This window comes from Culicoides brevitarsis, chromosome 1 (genome assembly GCF_036172545.1).
Source record: "Culicoides brevitarsis isolate CSIRO-B50_1 chromosome 1, AGI_CSIRO_Cbre_v1, whole genome shotgun sequence".
Lineage (NCBI taxonomy): Eukaryota > Metazoa > Arthropoda > Insecta > Diptera > Ceratopogonidae > Culicoides > Culicoides brevitarsis.
In genome coordinates this window covers 40,232,810-40,253,498 of record NC_087085.1, presented here as the reverse complement: position 1 = coordinate 40,253,498, position 20,689 = coordinate 40,232,810, and the positions used below count along the sequence as shown (strand labels likewise).

General features: G+C 28.3%; 5 protein-coding genes across 6 annotated transcripts; 3 read left to right on the top strand and 2 right to left on the bottom strand.

The window, feature by feature from the left end:
* Positions 1-2,094: 2,094 nt before the first annotated feature.
* Positions 2,095-3,994, top strand: LOC134837827 (uncharacterized). Its single transcript, XM_063853217.1, has 5 exons — positions 2,095-2,228; positions 2,584-2,802; positions 2,861-3,117; positions 3,727-3,873; positions 3,936-3,994. Exons 1-5 carry the CDS (start codon positions 2,095-2,097, stop codon positions 3,992-3,994), a joined length of 816 nt encoding a protein of 271 aa, XP_063709287.1.
* Positions 3,995-4,484: 490 nt separating this feature from the next.
* Positions 4,485-5,210, bottom strand: LOC134832556 (gametocyte-specific factor 1-like). The gene is made up of 2 exons (XM_063846622.1): positions 5,055-5,210; positions 4,485-4,999 (listed from the first exon to the last, which is right to left on the bottom strand). Exon 2 carries the CDS (start codon positions 4,991-4,993, stop codon positions 4,682-4,684), a length of 312 nt encoding a protein of 103 aa, XP_063702692.1. The 5' UTR covers positions 4,994-4,999; positions 5,055-5,210; the 3' UTR covers positions 4,485-4,681.
* Positions 5,211-5,494: 284 nt separating this feature from the next.
* LOC134836700 (uncharacterized) lies at positions 5,495-8,385 on the top strand. Of its 2 annotated transcripts, none has more exons than XM_063851885.1 (3): positions 5,495-5,880; positions 5,939-6,801; positions 7,810-8,385. In XM_063851885.1, exons 1-3 carry the CDS (start codon positions 5,600-5,602, stop codon positions 8,196-8,198), a joined length of 1,533 nt encoding a protein of 510 aa, XP_063707955.1. In that variant the 5' UTR covers positions 5,495-5,599; the 3' UTR covers positions 8,199-8,385. The 2 variants fall into 2 exon arrangements, with proteins under 2 accessions (XP_063707955.1, XP_063707956.1); XM_063851886.1 differs by lacking the exon at positions 7,810-8,385 and adding an exon at positions 6,937-7,458.
* Positions 8,386-8,394: 9 nt separating this feature from the next.
* Positions 8,395-10,551, bottom strand: LOC134836701 (adrenodoxin-like protein 2, mitochondrial). Its single transcript, XM_063851887.1, has 2 exons — positions 10,229-10,551; positions 8,395-8,731 (listed from the first exon to the last, which is right to left on the bottom strand). The coding sequence occupies exons 1-2, from the start codon at positions 10,378-10,380 to the stop codon at positions 8,395-8,397; spliced, it is 489 nt and encodes a 162-aa protein (XP_063707957.1). The 5' UTR covers positions 10,381-10,551.
* A 161-nt stretch (positions 10,552-10,712) lies between these two features.
* LOC134832546 (membrane-associated tyrosine- and threonine-specific cdc2-inhibitory kinase) lies at positions 10,713-13,654 on the top strand. Its single transcript, XM_063846611.1, has 5 exons — positions 10,713-11,008; positions 11,064-11,925; positions 12,579-12,715; positions 12,777-13,114; positions 13,174-13,654. The coding sequence occupies exons 1-5, from the start codon at positions 10,931-10,933 to the stop codon at positions 13,328-13,330; spliced, it is 1,572 nt and encodes a 523-aa protein (XP_063702681.1). The 5' UTR covers positions 10,713-10,930; the 3' UTR covers positions 13,331-13,654.
* The last annotated feature ends 7,035 nt before the right edge of the window (positions 13,655-20,689 follow it).

Below are 20,689 nucleotides of genomic sequence, written 5' to 3'. Positions count from 1 at the left end.
AATAAATTTCGGAAAATGTAATTATTCGACACGAATCTCGCATCGCCGCTCAAAATATCATTAATTATTATTCAACGACGACGAATTTGTCGGTTATTGGCAATCTAATGGAAATGTGCAGCAAGTTAACGAGGAACAAAATGAGAGGAAATGTTTACTGACTCACACGAGAAAATTCTAGCGAGACATATGTTGTCGGTAGGTAGTAATAATAATGAGGATTTTGGTGAATAATTTGAATTTATGAATATTAAAAATGTTTTTCGGTGGATTTTCACCTCCATGCAGAGACCTTGGAAAGGACAAATTGGTCAATATTTGACACGTGTGAGAGATTTTTCATGATTGACGGTCAAAGTTATTTCGCAATGCGCAAAATTTTGTATCGTTAGAGCTTAGCAACGATAAAAATTTTGCAAAATTTGGTCAAAAAGGTAATATTGACAAGCAAAATTTATGTAATTATTTGATTGATGAAATCAGTAATTTGTGAAATGGAAGAATTTTAAACAAAATTTGATTTGAAGTTAAAATATTATAATTTTTACATTGAAATGTTTAATAATAATTTATTATATTTATTAAATTTTATTAATAAATTTTTATTTTATTAATTTTTATTTAAATTTTTATTATTTAATTTTTTTTTTAATTATTATTTATTTAAATAATATTTTTTTTATTTAATTAATTTACCAACTTGCAATTAAAATTATAATTTTAATGTATTCTTGAACTTAATTAATTAATGAATTTTATTAATAATAAAAATTAAATTAAATTATTAAATTAAATTAAATTAAATTAATTTAATTAAATTAAATTAAATTAAAATATTAAATTAAATTAATTAATTAAAAAAAATAATGAAAAATATTTAAAAAAAACTAAAATTTAAAAATAATAAAATTAATTCATTTGTTTAATTAAAATACCTACAATAGAAATTTTAATATTTTAATTTAAAAATCTTTAATAATAATACGTAAAGATAATTAAATAATAAAATAAATAATAAATTTATTAATTAAAAATTATTTAATAATAATTAAAATTTTAAAATTATTTTTTTAAATAAACTTTTAATATATTAAATTAAATTAAATATGTAAAATATTTTAAAAAAAATTTTAATTTTTTTTTCTTTAAAATATAAAAAAAAATATTATTTTTTATTACCTATGTGTTTGAAGAAATATTTATAAAATTTTTTAAAAAATCGTTTTAAAAGATTTTAAAAATTTGTTTTTAAATTCTTAAGATTTTCACATCAAATCTTTATTTTTATTTTATTTATTTTATTTTTTATTATTTTTATTTTAAGAAACAACTTTGCATCCCAAAATAAGCTATTTTGTAAAAAAAATCAATTTTTAATAAAAAATCGTTACCTGCCTCTCAATTCCCAATCAAACCCTTTCAAATTCTAATAAAAATAAAAAAAAAATCCACAGGAAATTGCAAAATTTATGTAGATTTTCTAGTTTCTTCGGCAAAATAAATAAAATAAAATCATAAATCAAGAAACCACGTCATAACTCACGCAACACTCACAGAAAAAAAAGATGAAAAGCCAAATTTGATTTGCATTTCTTACATTTTTTTATTTATATTTTTATTATTATTATTATTTATTATAATTCAGTAGATCAAAAGAATTTTTGCATCAGTGATCCGAGGTCCCTTGTGTTCCAATTACCTTAACACACTTTTTTTCTTGAGATATTCCGAATTTTATAGAAAAAAGAACAAAGAAAGGTCATCAAAGCAAAAAAAAATGAATTTTACCATAAAAAGTCGTTAATGGAGACGCCTTGCACTGTATTTTGTAATAAATTTAACGATAATGAGAGTCATTTAATAACGATGATAATAATAATAACTGCAGTGGATTAAAAAGTTTTTCCGAGCAAATAAATTCCATAATTAAAATATTACTGTTTGTCAGTTAGTTGCTGCGTTAATTTTTGCAGGTCAGGGATAACTGTGAAATTTATGTCTTTAAAAACTTTTTTTTTTCATATGCACGGGATTTTGTAGGGGCGATTTTTGTATAGAACTTAAAATAAAATAAAAAATATTACAAGAAAAAAAATGTCGACAGTTGAAGAAGGAGGAGGCAGCGATTGTACTTTGTGCCCGTCGGATCGTTCGGAAAATGTATTTCGCTTGATTCGACCTGTGAAGAGTTTTTCTTCGGAAAGGAGTTCGACCACGAAATTTGTAAAGTAAGTTATTTTTTAATTTTTTTTAAGTTTTTTCAAATTTTTTTTAAATATTTTTTTTTTTGATATTTTTTATTATTTTTTTATTTTTTTTATAAAAGTTTTAATTAAAAATTTTTTTTAATTTTTTTTTTAAATTTTTTTTTATAAAAATTTTTATTTAAAAAAATTTTTTTTTAAATTTTTTTAAAATTTTTTTTATTTTTTTTTTTTAAAGTTTTTTAAATTTTTTTTTAATTTTTTTTTTTAATTTTTTTTTTAATGTTTTTTATTATTTTTTTTTTAATGTTTTTTATTATTTTTTTTTTTAATTTTTTTTTATTTAAAATTTTTATTTCAAAAATTATTTTTTAAAAAGATACATCAATCCAGCTGCCTACATCGAACGAAATATCGAAGCGGCAATGCAAGACTTTTCCGACAGCGATGAGATGAGCACTTTAGACGACATTGAGAACATCGAATATGAAGACGAGCATCCGCAAGACGCGAGAATTACCATTTGTCGCATTCAGGAGAACAATGAGAGGCAGCAAGAGCGACAAAGAAAGTACGAGGAATGGTTAAGAAACAAAAGGTAAGAAATTTAAAAAATTTTTGGATATTTTAAAATTTTTTTTTCCTTTATTTTTTAGGAGAATCGCGTTTGAACGTCATTTGAGGATGAAAGCAATGGAAGAACGAGAACAACGTAATCTTCAGTTGAAAAATCAAATTTCACGGGAAAAAGTGATGGAATGGATGTCAAAAAAGAGTAATTCGTCAGTGAAATCGAATCAAAGTGAGACGGAAGGAAGTTCGAATAAAGTTAAAACGTTGCTGGTCAAGAAAAAAAGTGATAAGGAATTGAATTTTGAGGCGTGGCTTAAAAAGAAGGAAAAACAGGAAATTCGTAAGAATTAAAAAAAATTATAAATTAACTAAGAATTAATTTTTTTTTAATTTATATTATTATTTTATTTATTTTTTTATTAATAAATATTTTTTTGGAATAAATTAATCGAAATTGATTAAAAAAAATTATATTTAAAAAATTTATCAAAATTAATTTAATAAAATAAAAAAAATCAAGAGCAAAAAAAATTATTTATCAGTTTGAAATAATTTTTTAAGAGCAAAGTATTCTTAATAATTTTTTTTTTTGTTATTTAAATATTTTTTTAATTTTTTATTTCAATTTTATTTTAAATTATGTATTTTTAATCAATTATTTTATTTACATTTTTTTTTTTTAATTTTGTTTTATTTTTTTTTTAAAGAAATTTCCTTTCTTTGTATTAATTAAAATTAATTTAGTTATTTAAAATATTTTTGCTAAAATTAATCCTGAAATTTTAAAAATTAAATTTTAAAAAAATTAAGTTTAATTATTTAAAATAAATTTCAATTAAAAAAAATACAAAAATTAATTAAAAAATCGCTTAAAACTGTTATTTGATCATAAATTTAAACACCTGCGAAAAATATTTTCCCGTAAAAACTAAAATTAACCTAATTTCAGTCGCACTTGAACGCCAAAAACACGAAGAGCACATCCAAGCACAAAACGAGGACTACCGCAAATTATTAGCAAACGCTTTCTACAACAAATGGATGCACCTTTCGCACGGAAAACCTCGACCCGTTCCCCTAAATCAGGGTTTCGCAAGTATTTATGTCCCCCAAAAACTCCTCAAACGCAAATTTTATTTAAAAAAAATAATTTTACAGGTTTGGCAGGCTCAACATCGAACCTTTATGTGAATCCGCAACCATGGAATCATATTTAAAGCAAAATGAGCTGAACATAATTCGACTTTATTCTAAATTTTTCGACAGAGTATTGAACAGAAAATTGTTTTAAACCACTGAAAATTGATAAAAAAAAATAACGGGTAATTGAATTGATTGTTATTATTTTGGTGAAAAAGCAATTTCGGGAAACAACAACGCGATGACAAAAAAAAATATATTAAATAAAGCGTGTTAATTTCCATTTGGTGTCACCTGATGAACAAACCAAATTATTTTTTTTCGCGAAATTCAATGAAATGCAATCAGATTTCTTTTTTTTTTATTTTTTGTTTACTCTCCGATTCAGTGAAATAAAAAAAAATATGAGGATCAATTTCGACATCGATAGGCATTTAAATTAAATTAATAAATATATACTTATGATAATGCGAGACACGAACCGAAATATAATGAAAGAATTTAACCAATGAAATGTTTGCATTTAATTTAAAAATTATTAAAAAATTTTTGTAAAACATTTTTCAAATATTTTGAGCCTTTTTCTGATTTTTTTCATTAAAAAATAAATAAAAAATATTTTTTTTTAAATTTCTTATTGTCAAATTTGTATCGAAAAATACAAAAATTCATGAAAATCTTAATTTAATTAACAAAAAATAATTTTTCAAAAGGAACCTGAGATCGTTTCATCACAAAAATCATCATTTTTCGTCAATATTTCGTCAAAATTGTGATCCTCTGTTGCTCAAACGTGACGCCTGACTTCGTCTTTCTTGCCATTCCTTCGTGGCTTCATCGAAAATCTTGCGATCTTGTTCCATTGTGGCTCGCCGATAATCTTCGCATTGCTCGAGATGTTCCTTCATCTTGTCAGGAGCAACCCAATGAAGAGCGTTGAAGTGACAAATGACGAGTTCGGGTCCTGTGTAGTTTTTCTTGCATTTGACGATGTGATAAGGCATTCGATGGCGCAAAATTATGTGATGCGGGTTAAAGGGGCAGATCATTACTTCGTCATCGGGAATTACGGACATTGTGAGCTAAAAAAAAATAGATTTTAAAATTAAAGGAAATTTTGGGGGATTTAATTTTTACCTGATTTTGTGAGAAATTTGCAGTAATTTAATGAATTTTTAGCGAAAAAAGGTGAATTAAGGATAAATTTGGTTAAAAATGTCCTAAAATCCGTGAATTTTGATGAAAATCAATGAAAAAATGAAGAAAACTGCTCCGAATTTATTTTGTTTTGAACGTCGGGAAATGATTGAATTAGCAAAAAGCGAAAACTTGTGAGACTTGTGCAAGTTACTTGAATAAAAAGCTTTAATGCTTTAAAAAATCCGTTTAAAAAATGATTTTTCAAAGATTTTCTTCAAATTTCTCTCAATTTTTATAAAATTTTCACATTTGAACGAAATTTCTTTCAAAATTCTATAAAAATTTTTCATTTTAAATTAAAAATTAATTAAATTTCCCCAAAAATTCCGACAAAAAATAAAATTTCCCTTGTCACATGGTCAAATTGTCAACAAGAGGTTATCAAAATCGACGCCGGCAAGTCTCTCGAGTCTTAAATTTTGCAAAATTTAAGCGTTAAAACCACTTTAAAACACAAAAAATCCATTGAAAAACGCAAAAACATGGAAACAACTCCCAAAAGTGCTAAAAATCCGTACAAACCCGCACTGTGCAAGATCGAAAATGACTACGAAAAGAAGGTTCGCGAAGAAATTTTCGACACGGGCGAATTTGCGGATGTTGTCTTCCTCGTTGGTGCCGAAAAGCGTCCCTTCAAGGCACATCGCTTCGTACTGATCACATCTTCGTTGAAATTCAAGCAAATGATGGATTTGCACAAAGACCTCGAGAAGCCGATCATCATCGAGGAAGTCGAACCGCAGATTTTTGAGCAATTATTGCAGTAAGTTTTGAATTTTTTTTCCATTTTTCATGAAATTTTTAAAAAATTTCTTTCGTAGAGTAATTTATTTGCATCGTTTGGAGCTCTATTCGTTCGAAAATGCGATGATTTGCTCGAAAGTGTTTGAGGATTTTGGTTTGGCAGCCGCTGTTAAAGAGTGTCAAGCATATTTGAAGCAACCGATCGAAATTACGACGGAAAATGCCATCACTCTGTTCGAGATGAATCGTGAAGTGCCCGAACGCGCCGAAACTGTCGAAGAATGCATCAAATTATTTTGCTTCCAAACGCATGAAATTCTCAAATCGGTTGGATTTTCCCGAGCTCATGCCTCGACACTTGCTTTCATCTTCGATTTGCCTCATTTGACGATCGATTCGGAATTGGATCTCGTGAACGCCCTGTGTCAATTCGCCGAGATGCATGGCGCGCTTCCCGCTCATAACGAGGATGGGCGCGAAGATCATTTCAAGGAATTAGTTCGTCCTGCGCTCGAAAAAGTTCATTTTCTGGCCTTAACTCCCAAAGAAGTCGTCAAAAGTGCGGCAATTCGTGCTTTGTTGTCCGATGCAGAAGTCGCCGGTTTACTCGCAACCTTGATTTGCCCCGAAAATGAACTCTACAAACTGCCAGAAGGATTTTCCACAGCTACAAATGATCGGGGCTTCGCAAAATGCCCTCGTTTCGCAGATGCAAGTCACGAAACAACATTGCCCGGGTTCGCAAATACCGCAGAAATCGATAGTCAATTGACGGAAAAGACAGCGCAAGGGTCTGTTGATTGGACTCCGTCGAAAATTATGGCGCAAGGCGACGACGAGACATCCGGAGCTGGCACATTGGAAACTGGAAATCCAATTGGATTGAATTCGACGCAAGATTCGTCGGTTTTTGCTGCGGAAAATGAGACTTTGGCATCAGGTGAGACTTTTAAAAAAATAATTTCAATGAAATTTATCGCGAATCGATTTAAAAAAAAGTGAAAAATTAACGAAAAAATTGGTAAATTAATTTAAAATTGATTCTCATTCAAAATTTTAACTTTAATCTTTGTAGATAACTCGGTAGTTGCTGATAAAAATCCCGAAAAATCCGCCGAGTCAATTGTTTGCGCTCCAGATCTTGGTCATTTTTCAGGAGTTACTGATGAAACTTCGTTCCGTTCGACAAATGGAAATGTTTCGCCTTCCATTCAGAGTGTTTGGGTCAAGAAAATTGATGAGAACAAAAATTATACCTTTAATCCGGCAGCTAAACGATCGCCAGCAGTGAAAATTGTAACGCCTCCGGTTAAATCTGCTTCAGTTACGCCTCCGTTTAAGACAAATCCGCCATTTAAGCCACAAGCTCCGTTCAAAACGCAAGGCCAACGTGCTCCGACTACGCCAAATGTTCAAATTATTCCGAAGGTTGTTACCGAAAATGATGATGAATGGGCCTAAAATACAATTTTTTGATGATTTTCCATGAAAAAGAGGCAGAAAGCCGTAAATTTATTAAATAATTATTATTGTAAAGAACAATATTTCAAAGAGAAAAATTTATATTGAGTGTTCAATAAAGTTACTTGAAAATTAAAAGGATTCATTTTTTGTTGAAAATTAAAAATAATACCTATTTAAAATTTTTTTATTTTTTATAAAAATAAATTTTAAATTAAAATTTAATTAAACTCATTCATTTCAATATTTAAATAAATTTTTAACTCATTTGATTTATTTTTTAATTATATTTTTTTTTTATTAAATTTTTAATTTAATTTTTTTAAATAAATTTTTTATTTAATTTTTTTTAAATAAATTTTTTATTTATTTTTTTAATTAAATTTTTTTTAATTAATTTTTTTATTTAATTTTTTTTAAAATCAATTTTCTTTTAAATTTAAATTTTTTTTTTTTATATTTTTTTAATTTTTTTTTTATTTTTCAGATAATTTTGAATGTTGGAAAATCCCATCACTCATAAAAGTCAGAAGTCGTGATTATTTGCAAAGAAAATCAAAGTCTGTAGCAGAATTTAACATCGTTGGTACTAAATTTTGTAAATTACGTCACAAGAAACGCAAACAGGAGGAGAAAAATTTGCCTTTAAAGAAGCGAAGTCGTCTTCCAAGTGAAAAATCAACCTCAAACCCGCTTGATTTCAACGAAGAATCCCTTTTAGTCGTTGACGAACCTCCAGAATTAGAAGAAATGCAAGAAATTTCTCCCTCAACTCCTTCCATGAACATGACTGACGACGATTTGCTCAAATATTTGGTGACTTTTCGCCTGCAAAATGCCATCGCGTGGGCCGAAAAGAAGCCTTTCACGTTGTAATCTCTCGAAAAAACGTGATTTTTTTTCTTAATTTAACATTTATTATTATCTCTTATCACTGGAATACCTGATAAAACGTCCCAACAAACAAAAATCGATCTTTTTGTATGCATTTAACTTACAATATATTTATAAAACAATCGTAACATGAGTTTTCAATAAAATTTCTTTAAGCTTAAAAGGGAGGCGATGCGGATCAGCTTCTGGCGTCATTTATCGTCGCTGGGACTCGTACTTCCAAGCCATCCAAGTCCTTTGAGAGGATAATTTGGCAGCCGAGACGCGAGGTTTCCGTTAAATCGTACGCCAAATCGAGCATGTCGAGTTCTTCGTCGCCCGCTTTTTCGGGTAAACGATCGAAATCCGCCTTGGAGAAGATTAGATGGCATGTTGAACAGGTAAGTGTTCCTTCGCAGGCTCCGAATCCATCGAGGTCGATGTTGTTGTTGACGACGACGTCGAGCAGAGAGTCACCGAGCTTGCCTTTTGTCTTGATGCGTTCGCCGTTGTGTTTTACGAAAGTGACTTGAACTCTGAAAAGAGAAAAAAAATAATATTTTATACTAAAATGAGCATGAAATTAAAAATTTAGAAGGATTTTAAATATTTTTCTTAAAATTTTTAATGTTTTTTTTTTTAATTTAAAAAAAAAATAAAAAGTGAAGAAATTTTAATTAAAATTTAAAAAATATTTAAAAATTAAAAAAAAAAAAAAAAAAAAAAAAAAAAAAAAAAAAAAAAAAATAAAAATAAAAAAAAAATAAAAAATATATAAATTTAATTTAATTAAATTTTAAATAAAACTTTAATTATATTTTTAATTAAAATTAATTTTCAATTTTAATTTTTTTCTATTTTAAATTTTTATTTTTTTTATGAATTTTCGAGTAAAATATATCGACAAACGCAAAAAAAAAAATTAAAATTAAAATTTTTTTTTCTAAAATAAGAACTTTATAATTTTTAACAATTTTTGATATCTTAAGGAAAGTGAAAAGTGGATATATAAAACGCTAAATATCAAAATTTTGGTCAATATTCTCAAAAAATTTAAAGAAATTTTAAATTTTAGCCTGATCCTGATCAACTTTTCTAATGAAAATATAACGTTGAAGAATAGTTTTATAAAAATTCAGCTTATTTTAATGAATTTTCTATATTTTCGAAGAAAAAAATTAATAAAAATTAAAATTTTGACCTAAAAAAATTTTTTTCACATAACGAAAAATTAAAAATATGAATCTATTTAGTCAAAAATTTACTTTTTAATAATAAAAATGCTCAAAATTAATTTAACACTAAAAATCTAATTTAAACTAGAATAAAATTTCGTCACTTTTATGTAAAATCTTGTTCTCCATGCTGAATAAATTATCATTTGAACCAGTTTAGACTCGATTTTTTTCATTGCATTAGAGATAAAAAATGAAATTTTCGACAAAAACTCCTAAACAACTTTCAAAAATTCAATCCTTTCTCTCAAATCACTTTTTGAAAGGGAACCCTTTTCATCTAAACCATTACCGAAACCCATAAAATCATTGCGCACACATTGCACATCTAACGTATACATCGCGTTACATACAAAAAAATTTGTTATGTAAACAACTTATGATGAATGAACGAACGTTTTGTGCATTTCTTCCGTGTAACATTTTCGCGTAATCGAATGTTAATGACACAAATTGCATCAAAATAGCCAGCCGACTCCATCTTCGTTGCAACTTTGGATATTTCGGCAGAAGACACCCGAATATGCATCACACATCATCACACTGAACTGCTAAATGACGAAAAAAAAACTTTCACCTTTGACGAGAAACTTTTTTCGGGTGTTTGTTCAATCACTTTGTGACTTCCGTTCGAGATTAGAGTCCGGATTTTGTCACGTAACAATTTGAATTTCAAAGATTCTCGAGAACGATAAACTTTTTCAACTGATTATTATGATAATTTAATCGCACACGAGAAAGAATGACGACAAAAACCTGAAAAAGACGAAATTTAAAAGGTCAAGGACGGGAACTTACTCTTCTGCTTGCGGATTTGGGGCAGTTGTCGACAATGTGCGTCCTATGGTGAGATGTCTCGCGGTTGTCAGTTGATTTGAGGTCCTGCTCAAGACATTTTTCCCGGATTTCAGCGAGCTGATTGTGAGACGTGACGTGATGGCTTTCAACATTTTACGATTTTTGCGGGGTTTTTTGTGCGGATTTTAATTTTTTTTCCTCGACTTGTGGCTTGAGTTGTTGAAAAATTCAATTATTGCACTTAATTAACGAGAAAAAACTGATTTTTAAAGCGATTTTATGGAGCAACAAAAGATCTGTGCTCTTCTCGAATGTGAGACGAATGAAAATGATATTCACAATTCACCGCATGCTAATTCAACAATTTTTGTAGTTCAAAATTTTGCCGCATTTCCTCAATAAAGGCGCTTTTTAAGACGGAAATGGCTCCATCTGGCGGGATTTTAGAGAAATTGCCTTCTGCTAATTCAGGATTCGACTGGAATCATAACAATCATCGTGTTTGTGTTGCATTTTTCCTTAATTTAGAGGAATTTCCTATGGAATTTTAGTTCAAATTTGTTTGAAATTCATTTTAATTTGCCTCCTTCCCATTATTTCAACTGGATTTCAGTGAAAATCTCGCCAGCGACGCCCGAAACGCGATAAATGCCTTTACACTAACCTTCGAGCCGGCTATTTTTTGTGGATTCTCCTTTCAGGATGGAAGAAATGGTCATTAAATCGCCATTGCCTGTGCCTCAGCTGCCCGAGTTGAATCTTTCTCATTCGCTGAAACAGGTAAAAATTTAAATTTTATAATTTTGAATTAAATATTAATTTTTTTTTATTTCAGGGTCATCGTAAACATCGCACAAATCCGCCAAAATTATTTTTTAAGCACGAACTGTCGTTAAATAAGAGCGTTTGCATGCGAAATAACGACACGACAAACGGCGGTGCCCATGCCATTTCATTCCGTGAGAACGGAAACGAGACTTCCGGTTCACTCCTCAGTTCTGCATACAAAAAGGACACAAACCTGTCCTACTACGAGCAACGATTCGAGCAAATTTCACGCATAGGGGAAGGATCGTTCGGCGAAGTCTTCAAGGTGCGCAGCAAAGACGACGGAAAATATTACGCCGTAAAGCGAAGCAAGCAATTTTTGCGTTCGGAAAATTATCGCGCCGAACGTCTCGAGGAAGTGCGTCGTTACGAGCAATTTTCCAATCATGAGCATTGCATCGTGCTGCACAAGGCATGGGAAGAGGACGACAGACTTTACATGCAAATGGAGCTGTGTCACGGAAGTTTGGAGGATTATGCGCGAGATTATGCGAAAGAAAATGCGAGAATTCCCGAAGACGAAGTTTGGTCATTTTTACTGGATTTGCTGCTCGCCATCAAGGGTTTGCACGACCAAAATCTCATTCATCTCGACATCAAACTGGACAATATTCTCATTACGGATGACAAATTTTGCAAATTGGCGGATTTTGGATTGGTTTACGATTTGACGAGGAAGGGACATGCGACGGAAGGCGATTCGCGGTATATTGCGCCCGAAGTGTTGCAAGGAAACTTCTCGAAAGCGGCGGATATTTTCAGTTTGGGATGTTGTGTGTTGGAACTCGCCTGTAACATTGAATTGGAAGCGAATGGACCTCTATGGCAGCAGCTGAGAGACGGAAAATTGCCTCAAGAGTTCATTTCTGGTAAGAAAATTTTTAAATAATTTTAATTTTAATTTTAATTTTAATTTTTATTTTTATTTTTATTTTTATTTTTATTTTTATTTTTATTTTTATTTTTATTTTTATTTTTATTTTTATTTTTATTTTTATTTTTATTTTTATTTTTATTTTTATTTTTATTTTTATTTTTATTTTTATTTTTATTTTTATTTTTATTTTTATTTTTATTTTTATTTTTATTTTTATTTTTATTTTTATTTTTATTTTTATTTTTATTTTTATTTTTATTTTTATTTTTATTTTTATTTTTATTTTTATTTTTATTTTTATTTTTATTTTTATTTTTATTTTTATTTTTATTTTTATTTTTATTTTTATTTTTATTTTTATTTTTATTTTTATTTTTATTTTTATTTTTATTTTTATTTTTATTTTTATTTTTATTTTATTTTTTTTATTTTAATTTTAATTTTAATTTTAATTTTTATTTTAATTTTAATTTTAATTTTAATTTTAATTTTAATTTTAATTTTAATTTTAATTTTAATTTTAATTTTAATTTTAATTTTAATTTTAATTTTAATTTTAATTTTAATTTTAATTTTAATTTTAATTTTAATTTTTATTTTTATTTTAATTTTTATTTTAATTTTTATTTTAATTTTGTGTTTTAGAACTCTCACCTGATCTTCAAGCGCTGATAAAATGTATGTTAGAACCGAATCCTAGTCAACGACCCGATGTAAATACCTTGTTGAGACACCCACGAGTTGCTGCGATCCAAAGATGGAGAACAAAATTTTGGGGATTTGTAAGTTTTTCAAATTTTTTAAAGAAAAATTTAATTTTAACAGACAATTTTTCATTTTTAGAACCTTTATCGCAAACGTATTTGGCGAAAATTGTGCAATTTGACGACATTCTTCGTGAGTCTCCTTCTGACACTCATCACATGGTTCGATTTGAAACCTCGTCGCCGCAGGAAACGGTCCGGCGAAACGTCAACATTTTCCGTTGGTACGTCGGCAGCTGATGGCGCCGGCGACGACGACTCCAGCATGCAAATTACGCCGAGTCATCTCAATCAAAGCATCCCGAAGAACACGCCAATGGTAAAAATTGTCAATTCCACGCCTCTCAACACGAGCGGACTGCATTTTCGGAATCGCACACGACGAGATGGCGCGAATTTTTCAAAGACAATTCTTGGGTAAGAAATTTTTCTCCTAAACAATCTAAAATTTTTACTTAAAAAAATATTTTTTTTAGCTTTGAATCAAGTGATGAAGAAAACGACGACACATCGTTCGCATCGTCAGACATGCGAAGACTCAACGAATCGATAAATGACGCGTCAAATCATGAACACTCCTCGTCGCTCATTTGTAAGAAGCTGTTTGCACAAAATGTCGACTATTCTGACTAAAGAAAAAAATTTAAAAAAAAAATTAATTGAGTTAAATCCCGTACTGCACTTTATTGCGAAATTTGGTTGTTCAGCACTTCTCTCCTTCTTTTATTATTTTTAGAAAAAGTTTAATATTAACTTTTAATTATATGCCAGAAAAAATCTTTATATATAAAAAAAAATATTATGTTAGTCATAAGGATCAAATTATGCTCAAAATCCGAAGATTCTTTTAATAAAAGAATACAATAACATAGAATTAAAAAATATATTTAAAAAAATAAAACAAAAAAAAAATAAAGAGTCTATTAAAATATAATAAGAAAAGTAACTTTTTGTGATAGAAAGATGAAAAAGAAAATTACAAAAAAAAATGTAACAATAATATTTAAGAATTTTATACTATTAATAAATAAAAAAAAAATATTTTTTTAACCAAAAAATGCCTTTAAAAATTTTTTGAAATGTTTTTCCATACATGAATGCGTATTTTTTATCAAAATAAAAATTTTTATAAAATTAAAAATTTATTTTATGAATTTTTTCATTAAAAATTTTATTTTGATGAATTAATTTATTTTAATTTTTATTTATTTTTAAATGATTTTTTATAAAAATATAATCAAAATGAACCAAAATTTACGTAAAAAAAATTTCAAATTTTTTTCATAATTATTTCATTTTAATTTTAATCAAAAACTAATTTATTTAATTTAATTCATTTATTTCAAAATTCTCAATTAAATTTTTAATTTCAATTTTAAACAAAAAATAATATTTAAATGAAATAATTTTTTTTTATTTTTTTTTTTTTTTTATTTTATTTAAATTTGTGGAAAACAAAAATTTTCAATTTTTTTTTTATTTTAAAAATATTTATTTAAAAAATTTAAAATTTTTCGATTTTCATTTTTTGTCAATTCATTCTATTATTAAAATTAAGAAAAAATTTAAAAGATAATTTTTGATAAAATATTCTAAGATTTTTGAGTCAATGAAAACATTTTTTAATTTTTAAAATTTAATTTTCATTTAAAATTTTAAGCATAAGATCGATAAAATTCAATTTTCTACTAAAAATTAAAAAACTCATATTTCAAACGACAAAAAATTAACATATATTTTCTTTACAAATAAAATAGTAAAATTGCACTAAAAACGCAACCAGGATGCATCTCGCATGCAGAGACAGTGTGGCGTCGCATGAATCTCACGCGATCGTGCAATTTTTCAATTAAAACCCAATTATAAAGCACTTGTCTTAGATAAAATTCGTTGAACTCACACGAATATGTTAGAAGGGGCAACAAGAATCGTGATTTCTTCACACTTTTACTTTTCTCTCTCTCTACTGATCCTATTTTTATTTCTGTTTTTAACGATTATAATTAAAAGTGTATTAATTTATTATCTTTTTACAGATAAAATAATGAACATCTATCGCAAAACACCATTTTGCATCAAAATTTATGTAGTTTTTTTCTCAAAAGCCTCCGAGGCACGTTGTTTGTTGCGTACATTATAATTGCACGTTTCAAATTTATTCATTAGAAAGAGAGTGAAATTCCGAAAGAGTCGTTAAGGCGAGTAATAATCCAATTTTAATAATAATAATAATAAAAAAAAAACAAAAAATCGAAATATTTCTCTCGCGTTAAAATTTATTGTTGATAATAATTGTTCAATATTTAAAAAAAAATCGAACGTGCTTTGAATAATTTTTTTTTTTAATTTTTTTTCACAGGATTTCTCTCGCATTTTTGGCAATTTTTACGTGCAAATGTTTATTTTTTGGTCTAAATGTGTCATGAAATCTGTCTGAGATTTGATCTAGTAAGCAATTCGTGTCTTGTACGATAGAAAAAAAAACAAACAGGTTGATTGTACCTACTCTCCATTTGAGTGCAACGACGACGACGACGGTGTGTGCGGTGCTACAGATTATATTAATAATAGGTGAGTAAATTGAAGCCAATAACTTGTAACTCATGTGTTGTACTTCTTGTACATTATTGCTCTGTTTTGCACAAGAGCTCTAATATACATGTCTGGTTTAACTTTCTTTTCTTTTCTACAAATAGTAACACAAATCTTACTTATTTATTTTTTTTTCTCTCGAGCTTTTAAATGCAATGCTAGTTTTTTTACACTTTTCTTCATCTTCTCTTGCGTTCGTTTCGATCCAAGTCTCGTTGTCGCTTTGATTTTTTTCTTTTATGAATAATGTTTTTAAATGAAAATGTAAAAAAAAAAATAAAATGAAACTCTTCGCACACAATCCACGCGTTTGCGATGTTCTTTTGTTCGGCGATGTGAATGTTGAACGGTGAAGGCGAGAAAAAATTGGTAATTAAAATCAATTTAATTCAAATCCCCGAGACAATACGCGAGTGATGTGATAAAGATAATAATAGATGATGGAAAACGCGAACAAATCGCCAATGAACATGCGAAAGGTTGTCGATCGTTGGAGGCGAATAACTTACTTTACGTCTTATCTCTCATCCGAAGATTCTAAAATTTTTTCGTTATTTTAAGTAAACTTTTTTTAAGTAACAAATTTTTAAAACTTAAAAAAAAATTAAAATTTTTTTAATCAAAAATAGCTTGGTTTGTATTAATTGAAATTTGAATTACCGTAAGGTAGATAATTCTAAGAGAATTTTTAAGATCTGTTCTCCTCTTAACGAAAATAGAAGTTAAAATTCGTTTTATTAACATTTTTTGTTTTAAATTAGAATTTTTGAAAATTTTAATATTTTAACTTATTTTGTATTTTCATAAAATTTTATCAAATTTTAATTTAAAATTAATAATTTAGTATGAAAAACATTAAAAAAAATCAACTAAAAGTTGTTTAAAAAAAATATTCCAAGATTTCAAAAATTAAAGAGAAGTTGTATCTCTTTTACCTCAATATAAGTCTTCTATTAATTTATCTACGATTTTCTGTTAAACTCGAACTTCAATGATTTTTCTCTTACAATTATCGACTTTACGGTATTCTTTTCTGAGACTCGTTTTGACTAATTTCATCCGTAACATTTTAAAAAATTTATATAGCTTGGTTTGGTTTAATTGAAATTTTTGTTGATATCTATAAATAAGGATTTCTCAAATTAAAGTATTCGATTCGACTTCCATAGGTTGAATCTCGATTTCTGTACCTTTGTTAATAAATAGGCATCAAAAATTGAATTTTGATGTCTCGAAAGTCAATTCAATTGAATTGTATATTTTTTTCTTTTTATAGCAGACAATTGAAAATTCTTCCTTCAAGTATATTTAAAACCTAAAAAGAAAAAAATTGTAAAAATTTTTTGTTAAAGAAAAATTATGAACTTGGGGCTTTACTTACTCCATGTTGATTCATACCCCAAATTAAATGCAAGCCCACGTCCCATCAACCGCCGTAACCACACACATGCATGACTTAATCCATCACAACAATTGTGCAAAACAAACAACTAAACAATTGTAAAACAAATTTTCGAGTACACACAAAAAAAAAGTAAAAGCGACATTGAATCACTTATTTTCATTAATCCGATCTTTTGAATTAAAAAAAACAGTAACTGAGTCATTGAACTTGTATCTTTCACTCTGCATCTCTTTTAGTTCTATGCGCAAATCGGCAAAAATTAATCTCCTTCTCCGAAATGTCACAGCAACGAAATGCCTTCAAGTCAACTAAACTTTAAAAGTCATTTTTCCGGATCACATTAATTGACAGTACATTCCAAAACAGCTTGTAATGCTAATTATTTGTCAGGTTATTTATTGTCCGGAGATAAATAAGAGACATCTAATCACCTAATTCCTTGACTTGACATTCAATTCAATTTCTACAAAGAAAGAAAAAAATCTCGACATTCACATTTCTTTTCTTTTGCCACACATATCATTTGAATTATATTTTATTTACCATTTTGGTGAATGTAGCGCCGTTCGCAATTACAATGAGTAAGTACTATTTTGGAGGAGAAATTAAAAATGCTAATTATGAATAAATTTTAAATATTTGACCAAGTTCCGATGGCTTGAGACGAGTGTGATGAAAGATGCAGAGCAAATTGGGAACAGCGAAACGAGATTTTTTTTTTCGTCGTCGTCGTCGTTGCTGATGATGAGATCTAGTTCAAATTTTTCCTCTAATCAATTTTGCAACATTAAAATGCCATTATTTCGTATCGCATCACCGCGAGGCTACATGTTGCATTTTTTGTCGTGTTCCTTCTCGTGAAATGGAATAGTTGTTGGCAGTTTTGTCACCCACAACTCTTAACAACGCGCGTAATTAAAAAACCGTGTTACTTTATCGAGATTTTTTTTTGCAGCGAGAAGAAAAACCGAAGACGAGTTTTTGTTTCATTTATAGACGAATGCCAATTATATTATTAATATGCAAAAACAACTGGAATTTGTCAGTATTTAAAGTGAATTTATTGCTAATCTTACAGGTATTAATATATGGAGGAAAAAAGACTTGCAAGACAATGTTTGAGGTAAGATTTGAGCGCATTTTAATTTTTTCAATAGAAAATTGCTTTTTAATCATTTTTAGGTTAGTTTTCTATCAGCTGATCAGATTTATGCAAAATATATGGAATTCCAAAAATTTCTAAAAAAAAGGTAAGTATTTATGTCAATTTCTAATGATAAGTACAAGTCAACTTCTTATTCATTTTTCAGCGGCAAACTGTTGTATGAAAAAAATGTTTAGTTTAGTTTTAGTTCAGTTTAGTTTTTAAAGTATTTGCGAAGACGAGATGCACAGTATTAATATCCAAAATTATCACTTTGTGACGATCTCTTCTATTGAGCTGAAAAGCTATATGTACAAACCAAATTTCATTATGAGCACCAGCTAACTATAAAGTACTTTAAATGTGAGTACAAGAATGTGAGACGTTCCTGTTCCTGTTACTTATGGAGCCATGTACTAAAAGCATTCAGAAACAAAACATTAACATGGAAGGACTGTTCTGATGAAAATCCTTACAATTTATTTCAAAGTAAACTATCTTCTATTTGACAGCTGAATATCTTAAGACTGAACATACTTTCATAATTCGAAAGGTTGAGACATAATAATACGAGCCATTTCTATAAATAATTATATGAATTGCAGAAATAATCTTATTAATAATTTTCCTTTATAATATTCAATTTCAAGTCAATTATAATTTGTAAACATCTCAAAAATTAAATTTTAACAAAATAGAAACCAAACTTCGTTACACAGACAGACATTCCATTCAAACCACAGAACACAAAATTCCCCAACGAACCTCTTTATAAAAAAATGTATGATTGCATGAAATTTCTTCTTCTTTTTTCTTCTGCTCATACTTTTTCATCTTCACAGCGCAGTGTATTAATTACGATGCACTTGAAACATCCTGATTCGCGTGCACAAGCTGTGTCGTTGTCACTAAAGCCCGTTTGCAACTGCACGACATGGCATATAATCATCACAACAACGTAATTTATGATTATTAATGTGATATTTATACAGAAATATGTGTTTTTTTATGATGTAGGTCAATCAATCAAATAATCACTCAATTGAAGTTTGTCGACGTCGTCATTTCTCGGTAATGGAAAATGGAAAATATTTTTACTTTCCCTTGCTTTTGGTCTGCTTTAACTCATGAACACATGTCACATTGCACCGCATTGTTTGTCATAAAATTAGTTTTGTATTAATTTCAGAAATTTTTTTTGAACAAATTTTCCTTTGTTCAAGTTGGAACACTCGTAATTATTATTATCAATCTCTTGTCCGATTTTCAGCATACAAGCAACGTATGTAGAGTAGACTAGATTTCACTACAAGCTAAACTGCATTTAATTTTGTTTTATGACTCGTTATGGCTCATTTGATTTATTACAATGCCCATATAGAAAGAAAACTGTTTTACGACGCATAACAAATTAAAAGAACAAACAATTAATTATATGCGAAGTTGGAAGTATGGTAGTAGTTACGTTAGTAGGTAACTGGATGTTAATCAATGTTTTTACCGTTGTTGCTTAGTCGATCGTTAACAAGGATGAGATTCGGAGAAAGGAACCCTCCCATTCTGCGTTAGATCGACGATAAACTGAGGTCATTAGCATCGATGTGCGGCGCAAATGCATGACAAATGTGTATCAGTAAAGTGAAAACTTTGTGCATTTATTAATTTTACTTTTATTTCAATGTGCCATGCATGCAGAAAGTAATGCACACACATTCGTTGCAGACAAAGTGAAACAATAATCTTATCTCTTTCGATATTATGCAGTTTATGAAGCAAAAGCAAACCAAACAATAAAACAATATGTTATTATTATAACTTTTTTTTTATGCAAACACACAAAAAGAGAGATAAAACGGCTCGGCTTTCAACTCGGTTTTTACTTTTTTGCATTAAATGATGGCGGTTTCGAGAGATAAGCGGTAATTAATTGGGTTAAAACGCTTTGCTACAACGGGAGCGATGAAATCGAAATTTCGCCACAATTTATGATAAGAGAGTGACATTCGAATCGAAAGTAGAGCAATTATCGAGTAGTTGTGTATCGTCACGCGTCGCCGTCTCAGTAGTCAATTACTAATAGAAAGGACACGATCATCGTGCTTCTTCTACTTGAACACTTGTTGATTGAAAAAACTTATTTATTACCAAGTACATAAATTTTTGCATAATAATTGAATTTATCATTTTTCTCGAATTTCAAATGAGAGAGACACATGTTTACGAGTATGTTGACTACATGTTAAAAGCCACAAGCGACATCTTTTTCAAATGTGTATCAATGACTCTCGAACATAAATAAATAAATAAATAATAATTGTAAAAGTGGTTCTCGCCAAACAAAATTGTAACAACATTTACTTTGACTCTCACTTATGACAACATCATGGTCAATGCCGATGGCAAAAGATGAAAAATTATTTTTTTGATACTTTTTTTTTTGTTATTATGCGACTTTGTACTCTTGGGGATTGACGAAAAATCGAAAAGTTTCACTTTCGATCTAATGTTTCTTCTCATCGACTTCCAATATATTTTTTTTCAGTTGCAAAAAAATTAAATAAATAAAAAATATGCGAATTTAGGCCACACAGAACAAACTTGATAAATTAAAATTTTTTTAAAGAGCAAAAAAAAATTAACAAGTGTAATTTGTATCGTATCTTGCTTTCGTATCACCCGGTAGACAAGAAAGACGGTTTTGCATGAAAGAGTTTAATTTTAATGAGATAACTTGATACATTTCATTAAACGTTAATCGACAACTTGGAATTTGGTGAAGTTTTTTTTCTTATTTTAAGAGAGAGAAAATAATGGTTGTATTTAATTTTAAATAGCTTGGAAATAGTAATTT